The sequence below is a fragment of the Mastigoproctus giganteus genome, chromosome 2 (assembly GCF_048544385.1).
Source record: "Mastigoproctus giganteus isolate SK-2022 chromosome 2, ASM4854438v1, whole genome shotgun sequence".
In the NCBI taxonomy this organism is placed as follows: Eukaryota; Metazoa; Arthropoda; class Arachnida; order Uropygi; family Thelyphonidae; genus Mastigoproctus; species Mastigoproctus giganteus.
The window spans coordinates 124,877,004-124,892,459 of NC_143576.1; the positions used below are offsets into that span (position 1 = coordinate 124,877,004).

The 15,456-nt window shown below is 38.6% G+C and overlaps 1 protein-coding gene across 1 annotated transcript in view; it reads left to right on the top strand.

Moving 5' to 3' along the window:
* The window catches only part of alpha-Man-Ib (alpha-Mannosidase class I b), a 189,605-nt gene that overhangs the window by 28,710 nt on the left and 145,439 nt on the right, over window positions 1-15,456 (top strand). The window contains exon 4 of the mRNA XM_090390023.1: window positions 2,781-2,853. Within this exon, the coding sequence (XP_090246149.1) occupies window positions 2,781-2,853 (73 nt within the window). The remainder of the gene's footprint in view (window positions 1-2,780; window positions 2,854-15,456) is intronic.

Below are 15,456 nucleotides of genomic sequence, written 5' to 3' on the forward strand. Positions count from 1 at the left end.
GACTAACAGAATAATAGTGATTTTTTTTTTTTCCCTTTCAGATAGAGTGACATTTTAAGCAGTGTTGCAGCAGTTAGTAGTAGTTAGGATGATGATGGTGACACAGTAGTAAGCTCTGCTTTCCTATTATCAACCAGTAGGGTAATAGTGGAGTGCAAAGATGCTTGACTACTTTAGGAAAGGAAAGTTGTGTAGAATTCAAAAACCATGTTTGTTGAAACATGAAACCCTTATGAGAACAGTAATCATAGGCACTGTGACAGGTTTTCTGCTGTGTTACTGTAACAAATTAAGTAAAAATTAAGGAAATTCTGTTTGGAAACAGATGCTGTCTCCTTAGATTGTATTTAAACTACAGTATATAGTATGGTTTGGACTAAAGATGAATATGGCTAAAACAAAAGTAATGATGAACAAAAATGCCACAGAAAGGGATATAATGATTGAAGGAGCAGTAATTGAAAAGATGGAGTCATATACTTATCTGGGACAAGTCATTAGCTGTAATAATGATAAATGGCTGGAAGTCAAGAGAAGAATAAATTTTGGATGGATAGCATTCAGGAAGTATAGTCACATACTGAGGAGCAATATCCCAATTTGTCTGAAACGCAAAATAATGAACCAATGTATACTTCCCAACATGACTTATGGAAGTGAAACTTGGGCACTCACCAAAAGAATGGAAGAAAAGCTGAGAACTACACGGCAAAGAATGGAACGAATTATACTGGGAATCAGACTGTTAGATAAGAGGAGAAACACATGAATTAGGCAGCAAACTTAAGTAAGGGACATTCTTATCAAAACTAAAGAACTAAAATGGTCTTGGGTAGGACACATAGCTCGAAGACATGATGACAGATGGACTAAGAAAATAACAGAATGGTACTCAAGAGGAGCTAGAAGAAAACCTAGAAGACAACAATGGAGATGGACAGATGAAATCCATGAGTTTGTGGGTAGTAAATGGATGGCCATTGCACAAAACAGAAGGAACTGGAAAGTTGCTGGAGAGGCCTTCATCCTGCAGTGGATTGAAAATGGCTGATGATGATGATATAGTATGGTGAAATGATAGATGATAATTGGTGAAGCTGAGTATTGGTATTCAGATGTTAAATTATTATATTGTAAATAATTGATCTTTTACATTAGCTTGAACAGCACTAGATTTTAATTTAAACAAGCTAATATACCTTTGCACGTAGTATTAAATATTTTTTCTTTTTCTTTTATGGTAACCAAATGGTTATTGGAAACAATAGTAGTATATGTACAATGTGTTCCAAAAGTCTGGCAAAAAATTAAATATCTATTATGCGAAAACTAAAAGTTGCAATTAGAGGAATTTTTTATAGAATCAAAACTTCCAGTTCCAAAAAGGGGTGCTGATGAACAACAGTTAATTTAAATAAGACAAAATTTATATGGATAAGGATATAATTAATTTTACAAAATATTTGTGTTGCTGAATTCTTCAACATTGAATTCTGAATTCTGAGTTCTGAATTCTTCAACATTGGCCTTAAGAATAACACAAAGGTTTAGAAAGGACTAGTGCATTACTGTCTAACTGTATGACCTATAATTAATGGCAGGATTGCGTGCACCTGCACTGGCTGGTAAAAATGGTTTTCTTTTTACTGGCGTTATGGCATCTGTTGTGCCACTGACTGGCATGTGGCATAACATCATTTTGAATGTATTTGGTAGATGAGTCTGTATGCTGAACTCTGGTTGGCTGGCTAGAGCCAACAATGACCTGTTGTGGGATTTTAAGAGCTGGACTGGGCACCAGCTGATCCATGCTAGTAGCAATCTCTGTGATGTGCCTATTGGATGGCCTTGTGAACCGTCATTGGTCTACTGTGCAGGTTGGAGGTTGTGGAACAGGTGGAGCTGTTGGTGTGGTATTTCAGTTGAAGTTTGATCTGGGGCTGTTTTTGGTGTGCTAAAAAAAAAAAAAAAAAAGGGATGATATCCCAACACACTGAAGCTAGACTGGTTTACAAGCAAGCATAAAAACAAGTTATTCAATGTATGCATTGCAATACATTTCAGGAACAATAGCAGATATTAATAATTCATAACTTATAAAAAATAATAATAATAAAAAAAAATGACAACAAAGCAACTTTTATGTGCAAACCGAGAACATTTTGATTTTGTACATTAGTCACATTGCCCATTCATTTCGCCAACCAGCGTATGGACAGAAGTCCATAGAAGGAGAAGATACAGTAGCTACCTTCAGGATTTCACAATAAATGTAATTCCACATGTTGATGACCGCTGTGTCTGGTAAACATTCCCAGAAACCATTGTAGAGTTTAACTTTGAACTTACAGAAAATGTAATGTGGCATTTGTCCACGATGAAAAAATATTCAACTGATAAGACAGATGGATAGAAAGGCAAAGAGAAGACTGTGAGGTAGATGGCCATGGTGTTGAGCCATAAAGAAAAATGGGATGTATTAGAAAACTGCATACTTGAATGATGCCTCTAGTGGTGATCATGGTTAAATCACATTTGATATTCCAGGAAGCTTGCAGTATGGAGAGTCTCAGTTTAGAACACTGTTTGTAATATAGTTTAAGGTCCAAGTATAACCAGGAATTTAACAAGTTTTGCAGGAGTTAGCTCATCAGGACCACAATCCAATGAGAAGATGGATGCATCAACAAAGAAAAAAATAGGATAATTTGACTTCACCACAATTACAGAAAGGCCAGAGAAAACAACTTCCTGAATAAACAATTGAATTAAATTACTAGATGTAAAAGAATATGGTGTGAAATTTCAAGCAGTAGAAGAAAAGAAACAGATTAATATACATCATGGGCATAAGTAAAACACCGAGCATGAGTGTTGAAAAACGAAAATAAAATCGCTCAGAACAGCAAGGCTGATAAAGCCCCACCTTGTGTAAGACTAACCTGTGTACAGATATTATGCATATCATTCCTATAAGTAAACTTTTTTAGCATTAGTAAAGGCATATGATGCAAGAAAGCAAGCTTATACAGCATCTGCCAAAAAAAAAAAAAAAAATATATATATATATATATCTTCTCATTTCACCCATCCACTCGCTCCAAATTCTGCCTTGAATCTGTTTAAGCTATCAACTTCTATGACGACAGATGGAAGTTTGTTCCAGCAATCAACCACTCGTTGGCTAAAGGCAAACTTCTGCACATCGTCCTACAGCTGTCTTTCCTCAATTTGAATTTATGCGCTCTCAGGCATTATTCTAAGCAAGAGGAAGAATCCCATCAGCATTGAGCATGCTCAAACTATTCAAGGCTTTATACACCTCAATCAGATCACCTTGCAGGTGCCTAGTCTCCAGACACTATAATATGCAAAACTTAAGCCTTTCTTTGTAAGAGCAATCCTTTGTTCCATTCTCTGTACTCATTCCAGCAGCTCTATGTCCTTCTTAAAATGAGGCCTCCAGTATACAGTACCCAAGGTGTGGCCTGACCATTTCCTTATACAAGGGGTAATCACATCCTTATCCCTGCTAGAAAAATTCCTGTATATCATTGACAAGACACTATGAACTACTCTTGCAGACCTGCACTGCTAAGAAAACTTCATATCTGACTGCACAATTACCCCCTGGAACTTTCATTCTCTACCACCATCAGTGTAGTACCGCACAGTTGATACGTTACTCTGGGGTTACTGCTTCCCATATGCAGTACTTTACATTTGTCAGTGTTAAACTTCAGTTGCCATCTTTCAGCCCATGTGCTCAACTTTTCTAGATCCTGTTGCAGTAGTGTACTGTCATTAGTGTCCTTAACAACCTTGCCAACCTTCATATCATCTGTAAACTTAGACATTAAGCCTGATATACCACCATCAATATCATTAATAAATACAGAAAACAACAATGTACCCAACACTGAACCCTGGGGGACTCCACTTCCATGAAGAGCAGTCTCCATTTATTACCACTCTCTGTCTTCTTCCACCCAACAATCCCTTTATCCATTGGAGCAGTTTGCCGCCAACGCTGTACTGATCCAATTTGTGCAGCAGTCTTCCATGTGCAGTAGTATCAAAAGCCTTTCTAAGATCCAAATATATGATATCAGAATTATTCTTTGCATCCAGTTCCTTGGTCATATACTGGTGTGCAAAATTTAAGGACCAGTCAGGTTTTCACCTGTAGCTTCTCATAGGAGTGGCCTGGTTATGGGAAAAGCATAGCAAAGGAACCTCGTGAGGTACAGAAATGATGAAGGAAACAACACTGACACAACAACGGAAACAAAACGGTACAGAGGGACTTTATTCAAAAATGGCAATGTAGCACTGGCTGCCATGATACAGATGCATTACTGTCAAAGATGGAACAAAGGGAAGAGGTGGTCCTCAGTAGGAGATATGGCCACCCCTAATGTCGATGCAAGCTTTGCACCACTGTCCATACTTAGAACAATGTTGTTGATAAGTTCTTGCAGTAACATTGTCCATTTCTCTGTCAGCGCCATCTTCAGCTCTTGAACATTTTCAGGTAGGTGTGGACGTGCTGCTAGGCATCTTCTCAGAGTGTCCCATATGTGTTCGATGGGATTTACATCGGGGAAAATGGGCAGGCCAATCCATATGAACAATGTCCTCACTTTCCAAAAGCATATCACAGCTGCAGTGCTATGGGGCGTAGCATTATCATCCATAAACACGAACTCGGGGCCAATGGCACCTCAGAACAGATGCACACGGGAAGGATTACCTCGGTACAGTAGCGTGCACCGGTTACAGTATCACCTTCCAGTATCTGCAGTTGTGTATGTCCATCCAAGATAACGCCTACCCAGACGAGAACACCTCAACTGCCATATCGATCCCTTTCAGCGATGTTTTTGGGGTGATACAGTATGTCAACCTCTCTCCAGATTAGCTGACATCCAGAATTGCTGCTGAGACTGAATCTACTCTCATCAGTAAAGAATACCTTAAGTAAAGATTTTGTGGTTGTAATATCAAAGGCGGATATTGTTGGGATAGCAGAGACGTGGTGTCACAAAGATATAAGGAATGCAGAACTGGAATTTGGGGAGTACAATGTGTACAGAAAGGATAGACAGGACAGAAAGGGAGGGGGTGTTATGCTGTTAATTAAGAAAAACATAAAATCAAAGGAAGTGCACCCAGTTAATATAGATGAACAGTGCTCTGTTGAGTCAGTTTGGTGTGAGATAAGCACTGCGAAAGCAAAAATAAGAGTAGGAGTGTGTTATAGGCCTAATGACTCGAATGAGTACAATGAACAATTGTACAGAGAAATAGAGTGGGCCAGTAAATCAGAATGTCTTATAATGGGGGATTTTAACTTCCCAAATATTGACTGGAACTTGTGGGTTGGTCACTCACACACTAGTCAGACTTTTGTGGATTTATTGGATGATTGTTTTCTGCAGCAGCATGTTCGAGAGGCAACCAGAGAAAGTAATACTCTTGATCTGGTTATCAGCAGTGATCATTCGTGTATTAAGAATTTGCAGATAAAGGAACCACTAGGTGGCAGTGATCACAGTGTGCTGAAGTGGGATTTACTCAAAGAGGTAACTACCGTCAGGGGTAAAGGAAAGGGTTTTTGCTTCCGTAAAGGGGAGTACAATGGTCTCAGACAGTTTTTAAATTCTGTACAGTGGGATCAACTGACGATGTTACCAACAGTAAATTCTAAGTGGGAAGCATTCAAAGAATTAATCGTGGAAGCTACTAGACTTTATATACCGATTAAGAAATATCGTTCAAGGTTTAGGCCTAAATGGTTATCAAATGAACTAATGAGACTCATGACAGAGAAGAAAAATGCATGGGATGCATATAAATTATCAGGTGACGCAGAAGCCTGTGGCAGATATAAGCTAGTCTGTAATCAGGTCACAAAGGAGGTTCGGCAGGCGAAGGCGGATTACGAGAAATCTTTGGCAAAAGATGCTAAGAAAAACAGCAAGGATTTCTTTACTTATATAAACTCTAAAAGGAAGGGGATGAATATGATTGGTCCACTTGACATCGATGGTTCGACTGTTGATGATCCTGCTCAGATAGCAAACAAACTGAATGAGTATTTTGCATCTACATTCACACGTGAGGAATTATTACAATTTGAAAATGGAAGAAGGTTATCAAATTGTAGCAGTGTGCTTAATGATTTTGTAATAACTGAGAGCAAAGTGGAGGAGAAATTGTTGAAGTTAAACATAAGAAAGGCACCTGGGGTGGATGGGATCTATCCAGTTATTTTAAAGGAGGCGGCAAAGCAACTAAGCAAACCCTTAGCCATAATTATGAGAGCATCCTTGGACTCAGGGGAGGTTCCCACGGACTGGAGATGTGCAAATGTGTCCCCAATTCACAAAGGTGGATCGAAGGGTGACACGAGTAATTACAGACCAGTTAGTTTAACTTCTGTTCCGGGTAAAATAATGGAGTCGCTGGTTAAAGATGCATTGCAGGATCATCTAGACAAGACTGCAGCAATAATTCAAACACAGCATGGGTTTGTTAATGGAAAGTCTTGTCTGACAAATTTGATTGGTTATTATGATGTGGTCACAAAGGAACTGGATGCAAAAAATAATTTTGATATCATATACTTGGATTTCAGGAAAGCTTTTGACACTGTTGCGCATGGAAGACTACTGTACAAATTGGAGCAGAATGGTATTAAGGGTAAGTTGCTACAATGGATAAAAGGATGGTTAAGTGGGAGAAGACAGAGGGTGGTAATCAATGGGTGCTGCTCTTCGTGGACTAATGTTATTAGTGGAGTCCCACAGGGTTCGGTGTTGGGTCCACTGTTGTTTTGTGTATTTATCAATGATATTGATGAAGGTATATCAGGCTTAATGTCGAAGTTTGCAGATGACCCAAAGGTTGGCAGGGTTGTTAATGACAGTAATGGCAGTGTGCTACTGCAACAGGATCTAGATAATTTGGGCAGATGGGCTAAGAAGTGGCAACTGAAGTTCAACCTTGACAAATGCAAAGTACTGCATATGGGTAGAAGTAACCCCAGAGAAACGTACCAACTGTGTGGCACTACACTTAAGGTGGTAGAAAATGAAAAAGACCTGGGAGTAATTGTGCAGGCAGATATGAAGTTTTCTGAGCAGTCCAGACAGGCTGCTAGGGCGGGTCATGGGGTTTTGTCAATGATATATAGGAATTTTGCTAGCAGGGAAAAGGAGGTGATTGTCCCTCTGTATAAGGCAATGGTCAGGCCACGCCTTGAGTACTGCGTACAGGTCTGGAGGCCTCATTTTAGGAAGGATGTAGATTTGCTTGAGCGTGTACAGAGAAGAGCAACACGATTGGTGAGGGGAATGAAGGGATTCTCTTACCAAGAGAGGCTTAAGTTCTGCAAATTGCAGTGGCTGGAGACTAGGCACCTGCGCGGTGATCTGATTGAGGTCTATAAGGCCTTGAATGGGTTGAGCACGCTGAATTCTGATGGGATCCTTCCACTTGTTCAGATTACCAACCTACGGGGACATAAGTTCAAATTAAGAAAGGACAGATATAGAATAGATGTGCGGAAATTTGCCTTTAGCCAGCGGGTGGTTAATTGCTGGAACAAACTTCCATCTGTCGTTGTGGAAGTTGATAGGTTAAATAAATTTAAGGAGGAACTGGACAGGCATTTGGAGGGAATGGTGTGATTTTTTTTTTTTTTTTTTTTGGCTGATGCTGCATAAGCTCCTACACTTGCTTTCTTGCATCATGAGGCGTCTCCGTAGCCAGGTGGGAAGGAGCAGCAGTGCGTAGCACATGCTTCTTGATTAGACCGGGGTTCGAGCCCGTCACCACCAAATACGGAGGATGCGGAAAGGTCAGGGAATGACCACCGCATATCCCGGAGCAATATGGCTTTAGTTGCTAATGCTCCTAAAAACCAAACAACAACAACAACAACTTGCATCATGTGCCACTACTACTACTACCTTTAGAAATAGTGTTGGTCCTTAAGTTTTGCATACCAGTGTAGTATCCAATCAAATTGGTCAGACAAGAGTTCCCCTTAACAAACCCATGCTGTGTCCAAGCTATAACTGAAGTCTTGTTTAAAAGATCCTGCAGTGCTTCTTTAACCAGTGCCTCCATTAATTTCCATGGATCAGAAGTTAAACTGATAGGTCTGTAATTACTTGTTGCCCCCCTTTGATCCTCCTTTGTGAATTGGCGATACATTTGCACACCTCCAGTCCATGGGTACCTTCCCTGAGTCCAAGGACGCTCTCATAATTATGGCTAAGGTTTGCTTGCTTCCTTTGCTGCCTCCTTTAATATAACTGGATTGATCCCATCCACCTCAGGTGCCTTTCTTATATTAAGAATCTGCAGAGAAAGGAACCACAAGGTGACAGTGATTACAGTGTGCTGAAGTGGGATTTACTCATTTACTCTAAGAGGTAACTACCATCAGGGATAAAGGGAAGGGGTTTTGCTTTCGTAAAGGCGACTACGATGGTCTGAGACAGTATTTAAATTCTATAGAGTGGGACCAACTGATGATGTTACCAACAGCAAATTCAAAATGGGAAGCATTCAAAGAACTTATCCTGGAAGCTACTAGGCTTTACATACCAACTAAGAAATATTGTTCAAGGTTTAGGCCTAAATGGATGTCAGATGAACTATTGAGACATATGGCAGAGAAGAAAAATGCATGGGATACATATAAATTAATGGGTGACATGGAAGCCTATGATAGATATAAGCTGGTCTGTAACCAAGTCAGAAAGGAGATTAGGGAGGCAAAGGCAGATTATGAGAAATCCTTGGTAAAGGATGCAAAGAAAAACAGAAAAGAGTTCTTTACCTATGTAAACTCTAGAAGGAAAGGGATGAATCAGATTGGTCCACTGGATATTGATGGTTCAATAGTTGAGGATCCTGCTCAGGTGGCTAACAAACTAGACGAGTATTTTGCATCTACATTCACACATGAGGAGTTATTCAGGAAGGGGAATGCCAGAGGTGAAGTAAAATCTGGCAGTGAGCTAGTTGATTTTGTAATAACTGAGAGGAAAGTGGGGGAGAAATTGTTGAGGATAAACATAAAAAAGGCAACCGGGGTGGATGGGATCTATCCAGTTATATTAAAGGAGGCAGCAAAAGAAGTAGGCAAACCCTTAACCATAATTATGAGGGCTTCTTTGGACTCAGGGGAGGTAGCCATAGACTGGAGATGTGCAAATGTGACCTCAATTCACAAAGGAGGATCAAAGGCTGACACAAGTAATTATGGACCTGAGAGTTTAACTTCTGTTCCAGAAAAATTAATGGAGGCACTGGTTAATGAAGCAGTGCAGGATCATCTAGACAAGACTTCAGTTATAGCTCGGACACAGCATGGTTTTGTTAAGGGAAAGTCTTGCCTGACCAATTTGATTGGATACTATGATGCAGTCACAAAAGAACTGGATGCAGGGAATAACTTTGATATCATATATTTGGATCTTAGAAAGGCTTTTGATACTGTTGCACATGTAAGACTGCTGCACAAATTGGAGCAGTGTGGTATTGGAGGCAAATTGCTGCTATGGATAAAGAGATGGTTGAGGGGGAGAAGACAGACAGTGGTAATCAATGGACTCTGCTCATCATGGACTAATGTTATTAGTGGTTTATTGTTGTTTTTTGTTTTCATTATTTATTTCCATTATTGTTTTCTGTATTTATAAATGATATTTATGATGGTATATCAATTTTAATGTCCAAGTTTGCAGATGATACAAAGGTTGGCATGGTTGTTAAGGACACTACTGACGCTATGCTGCTGCAACAGGATCTGGAAAGGTTGAGCAGTAGCAAATGAAGTTTAACATTGACAAATGTAAAGTACTGCATATGGGAAACAGTAACCCCAGAGCAACGTATCAACTCTGTGGTACTACACTGACAGTGGTAGAGAATGAAAAGGACCTGGGGGTAATTGTGCAGGCTGATATGGAGTTCTCTGAGCAGTGCAGACGGGCTGCAAGAGTAGCTCATGGTGTCTTGTCAATGATATACAGGAATTTTTCTAGCAGGGATAAGGAGGTGATTATTCCCTTGTATAAGGCAATGGTCAGGCCACACCTTGTATACAGGTCTGGAGGCCCCATTTCAAGAAGGATGTAGAGCTGCTGGAACGAGTGAGAAGGGCAACAAGATTAGTGAATGGAACAGAGGGTTGCTCTTACGAAGAAAGGCTTAAGTTTTGCAAATTACGGTGTCTGGAGACTAGGCACCGGCGAGGTGATCTGATAGAGGTGTATAAAGCTTTGAATGGGTTGAGCATGCTCAATGCCAATGTAATTATTCCTCATGCTCAGAATAATCACCTGAGAGGGCATAAATTCAAATTGAGGAAAGACAGATGTAGGATAGATGTGCGGAAATTTGCCTTTAGCCAGCGGGTAGTTGGTTGGTGGAACAGACTTCCATCCTTTGTTGTGGAAATTGATAGCCTAAATAAATTTAAGGCTCAGCTGGACAGGTATTTCGAATGAACGGAGGGGTGAAATGGGAGTGGGTTTTTTTTTTTTTTTTTTTTTTTGGGTGTGCTGCATACGCTTGCTTTCTTGCATCATATGCCTCTACTAATGCCAATCTTCAACAATTTCTCCTCCACTTTTCTCTCAGTTATTACAAAATCATCTAGCTTACTGCCATAGTTTAATACACCTCTGGCCCTCTCCTCTCTGAATAACTCCTCATGTATGAAAGTAGATAAAAAAATATTCATTTAGTTTGTTAGCTAACTGAGCAGGATCATCACCAGTTGAACCATTGATATCAAGTGGACCAATTTGATTCATCCCCTTCCTTCTAGAGTTGACACAAGTAAAGAACTGTTTGCTGTTTTTCTTTGCATCCTTTGCCAAAGATTTTTCATAATCTGCCTTTGTCTGCCTAATCTCCTTTGTGACTTGGTTACAGATCAGCTTATACCTATCATAGGCTTCCGTGTCACTTGTTAATTTTTATGTATCTCATGCATTTTTCTTCTCTGCCACATGTCTCATTAGTTCATCTGACATCCATTTGGGCCTAAACCTTAAACAGTATTTCTTACTTGGTATGAAGAGCCTAGTAACTTCCAAGATTGTCTTTGCATGCTTCCCATTTTGAATTTGTTGTTGGTAACATCATCAGTTTGTCCCACCGTATAGAATTTAAAATCTGTCTCAGATCGCTGTAGTCACCTTTACCAAAGCAAAACAGCCCTTCCCTTTACCACGATGGTAATTATCTCTTTGAGTAAATCCCACTGTGATCACTGCCACCTAGTGTTTCCTTTATCTGCAGGTTCTTAATGCATGAAGAATCACTACTGATAATCAGATCAAGAGTATTACTCCCTCTAGCTGCCTCCCGAACATGTTGCTGTAGAAAACAATCATCCAATAAATCCACAAAAGCCTTGCTAGTGTGTGAGTGACCAACCTACAAATTCCACTCACTTAAGCTTAAAAATTTTCAGATAATAAAAGAGAAAGTAGCCAAAGAGGTGGTACATAAATAAAACATCTCTAGTTGATTCAATTGGGAAGATGTTACCGTTGAGTCAAATGCTGCTGCTGTGATATATATATATATAAAAAAGGTAGCTATTGTGTTTGTTCTGCCAGGCCTGATTGACTAGAGAGATTAGCTGAAATACGTTTCTGTGGTTCTCTTGGGAACACCATAAATTATGGACATAGGAAGGGTACCAAAAGCAATCAAGAGCCTTACAGATAGGTGAAGAAACAGATATAGGAAGTAGTCAGAAATCCACTTGGAGTAGAATGTTTTAATAGATGGTATTATGTTTAAACAGAGTGAATCCAAAAGGGTGACAAGCTGTTGGATGGGCAACTTATACAGAATGTAAAGTACATCCCCAATAAAATAATTACTAATCTTCAGATAAAAATTAGTACTATCATTTGGACCAAGGATATTCATAATGAGGGAAGGGGATTAATTGTTGCTTAAAGTGGTAATATAGCAACAGTGACAACTGAATGAGTGAGTTATTATAGTCAATTCAAATGAACATAAGAATAAACCAGGGGATTAAGCTTAAAATGAGTTGTAAAATTAGCACACTGTTCAATATTAAAATCTTTGATAATCCCAGAAAATTTCTGTGAAAAATCCATTTGCTACTTTTAGCTGACGTACGAGCATACTGTGGTACAGCTGCATATTTTGCAAAGCTAAACTGATGACATTCAGCAATAACTGCATAAGACTGTTCACTGGGAGCTTTTTAATACGTAGGAAACACTTTCTGTTTCTATCTAAATAAAACTGATAAAAGTGGAGACTACCACCGTTTATTCTCACTAAATATACAACATAACTTAGATGCGGAATGGAAAGTAGTAAGCAGAAACTGTATCATCACTCATAGCCATACACCTAGCAATGGAATAACAAAACAGATTGACAAAGATAAAAATAATTATTTTACCAATTCAATATTCAAATATTTAGGAGCGATAATCCATTTACCTAAAGGAAGAAATGCACAGTAATTACTCACAACATCAGTTATGTAAAAAGACAACTAATGGATCATGATTGAAATCATTGTGTAAAAAATTTTCTTGACTGAGACTGATATGCTAGAATATACTCTGTTGAGTTGCATATCATCTGAAGTGAGGATGGAGGTGGAAAAGCTGAATACAGCTGCACATTTCCATTTGCATTATAAAAAAAAAATTGATAACTGGAGAAACATGAAGTGAGATTAAATCATTTATTCATAACTGGAGAAACACGAAGTGAGATTAAATCTCACAGTCAAACTAATAGAGCAAGCTTATCTGCGAAAAGATCTAAACCTCCCAAGCACTTCCTAATTCATTTCACAAATATACGTGGTCTCAATTCTAATCTCAATGATGTCCATTTCCACTTGCAGTCTGCCAAACCCCATATACTTTTTCTGTTAGAATCTCAGTTATCGGTTTATTCAACTATTGCTCATCTCAGATGCCCAAATTATTCACTGTATGATTCCTTTCGCCTCAAAGGTGGTACTTGTGCATATGTCCATTCTGATATTCCCTTTCAGAGACTTGGCAATTTGGAATCTCCTCTCTTTGATCTTCTCTGGCTTAAAATCTCTCTACCTCATTGTGTCAAATTCATCTGTTGTCTGTACCATTCTCCCAACTCACTTGGAGCACTAATCACTTGGAGCTCTTTGACTTTCTTGGTTTTCTCTTTCGCTCTCGGCGTTACTTTTCTTCCAAACAGCTGCTCACTCAGTATAAATTGCAAATCCGCCCTGCCTTGGAATATTGTTCTGGGGTGGTGCCCCCAAAACCTCTCTCAGGTTTCTTGATTCCATTCAGAAGAGGGCAGTTAGGTTAACTAATGATTCATCTTTAACAAAGTCTCTCCACTCGCTGTCTCATAGACGTACTGTTTCTGCTGCATCCCTCTTCTACAGATACTTCCATAGGCACGTTTGTTCTGAATTGGCTTCTATAATTCCCGCTCTCTCTTTCAAAACAGTCCGAACATGTGTCGCCACCAGCCGACATCCATTTACTGTCCAACTCTAAACTCACAGAACCAACTTTTCATCTTCCTCATTTATTCATTCAACTACCGTTTTCTGGAACAACCTTCCTTCATACGTATTTCCTGAAAATTACAGTCTACAGAAGTTCAAGTCCAATGTCAACAAATATCTTCTTTCGTGTTCTCAACCTCCAACCCAAGCACGGTACTAAGTACTATAGGTTCTAATACCTCTCGTGTTTGGGGTTTACATAAAAAAAAAAAAAAAAAAAATCATTTATTAAGTGAGATTAAATCATTTATATATAACTGGAGAAACATGAAGTGAGATTAAATCATTTATTCCCAAATGCTGTCAGATGAATTAACGATTGAGCTAAAAAAAAAAGATCACTTTAAAAGTTTCCTGAGTTAATTAGTTTAAGGTTATTGACACTGAGCTAATTACCTTCAAACTTGAGGAAAAACGCCTTGACTTTTCTTTAATTCATAGGAATCAATAAAGGTTAATGCATGTTTATAGCATGAACAAGAGGCACTTTATGTGTTTATACTCTAAGGCAGTGGTTTTCAACCGGGATGCCACGGCACCTTAGGATGCTGCAACAACATTCCAGGGGTGCCATGTAATTTGGGTTTAAGTTACTTGAACTTGTTTTTTTCAAAATTTTTGTTTATTTCATTATAAAAAGGTGTATGGTATCTTTTTAATTTTGTGGTGATCTATAATTGATGTTTACTTAATACCTTTATATAAAGAATAAAATTATTATATACAGTAAGTGCCGGTTATAGTGATCATGTTTGCAAATTGAATTTTTATTCTAATAAGCGAAAATTGACAAATATTATCCAGGGGTTATAAAAATAAAGATATAAAGCACAAATTTACGCTTTATTACCAAAAGTTTATTACCAATTAAATGATACGTAAAAATCAGAAGAATATTCCGATTTTTACATTCCGAACAAAATAAAAATAAATTTATCCACAGGTTAGCAAAATAAAAATAAATTTATACCTACGTACATAGCTTAATTAATATACATATTAATTAAACATAACATTTTGTAATATGATTATAATTGAAAATAGTCACTTATTTTAGATTGCTTTAAATTATCACTACAAAGTCTATTTATAGATTTTTCAATATTGTATAACAGTGTATTCATGATTACTTGCACCAGTTTCTTCCAATGCTCTTCTCAGGATGGCTATAGCTTCATGAATTTGCTGTTTTGTAACTGGAATTCGTTCGGGTTCATCTTCATTTTCCTCCTCCTCCTTGGCGAAATTATTAGTAACAGACTGGGCAATTTCTTCAACTGTTAAAGCTGTAGTAACTTGTAGATCACCATCTATGTGATCTACAAGCTGACGATAGGTGCTAGTCAACCTGATTTTGGCTATTGGCGTGCTTGCTAACTACTGACATATGGCCCCAAGTGCCAAGTGTTTTTCTCTGTGCGATTTATAGAGTGCTCTTTGAAAACAATATAGTTTAATTTCTTTTCTCGTGTGATTTTCTCCTCTTTTGTTCACATCAAGTGGTTCTTTGCTTGCAAAGTCAGAAGTAAAAACCCAGAAAGGGAATCCACCTTTCTTTTCTTAGTCTTCATATCAAATACTAATTCAATATCTGCTTGGTCACTGGTGGCACAGCTCCTGACTCCACGTGGCAGGGCCTGTAATCTGGGGGAAAATCCATCCCTCAGGGCTAAAAGGAGCAGAAATGGAAACTGTCGTATTTCTACGCTTAGAGCCCAAGAGCTCTCAACATGAACACGACAATGACACCGGCCATGACTTTTCTCTTTCAAAGCAACTTAAAAAGGACACTAGGAAGCAGGAATCTCCAGCTTTCCTTATAGTACATTCTTTGTCATCCCAACCTGTGAGCAAGCTCT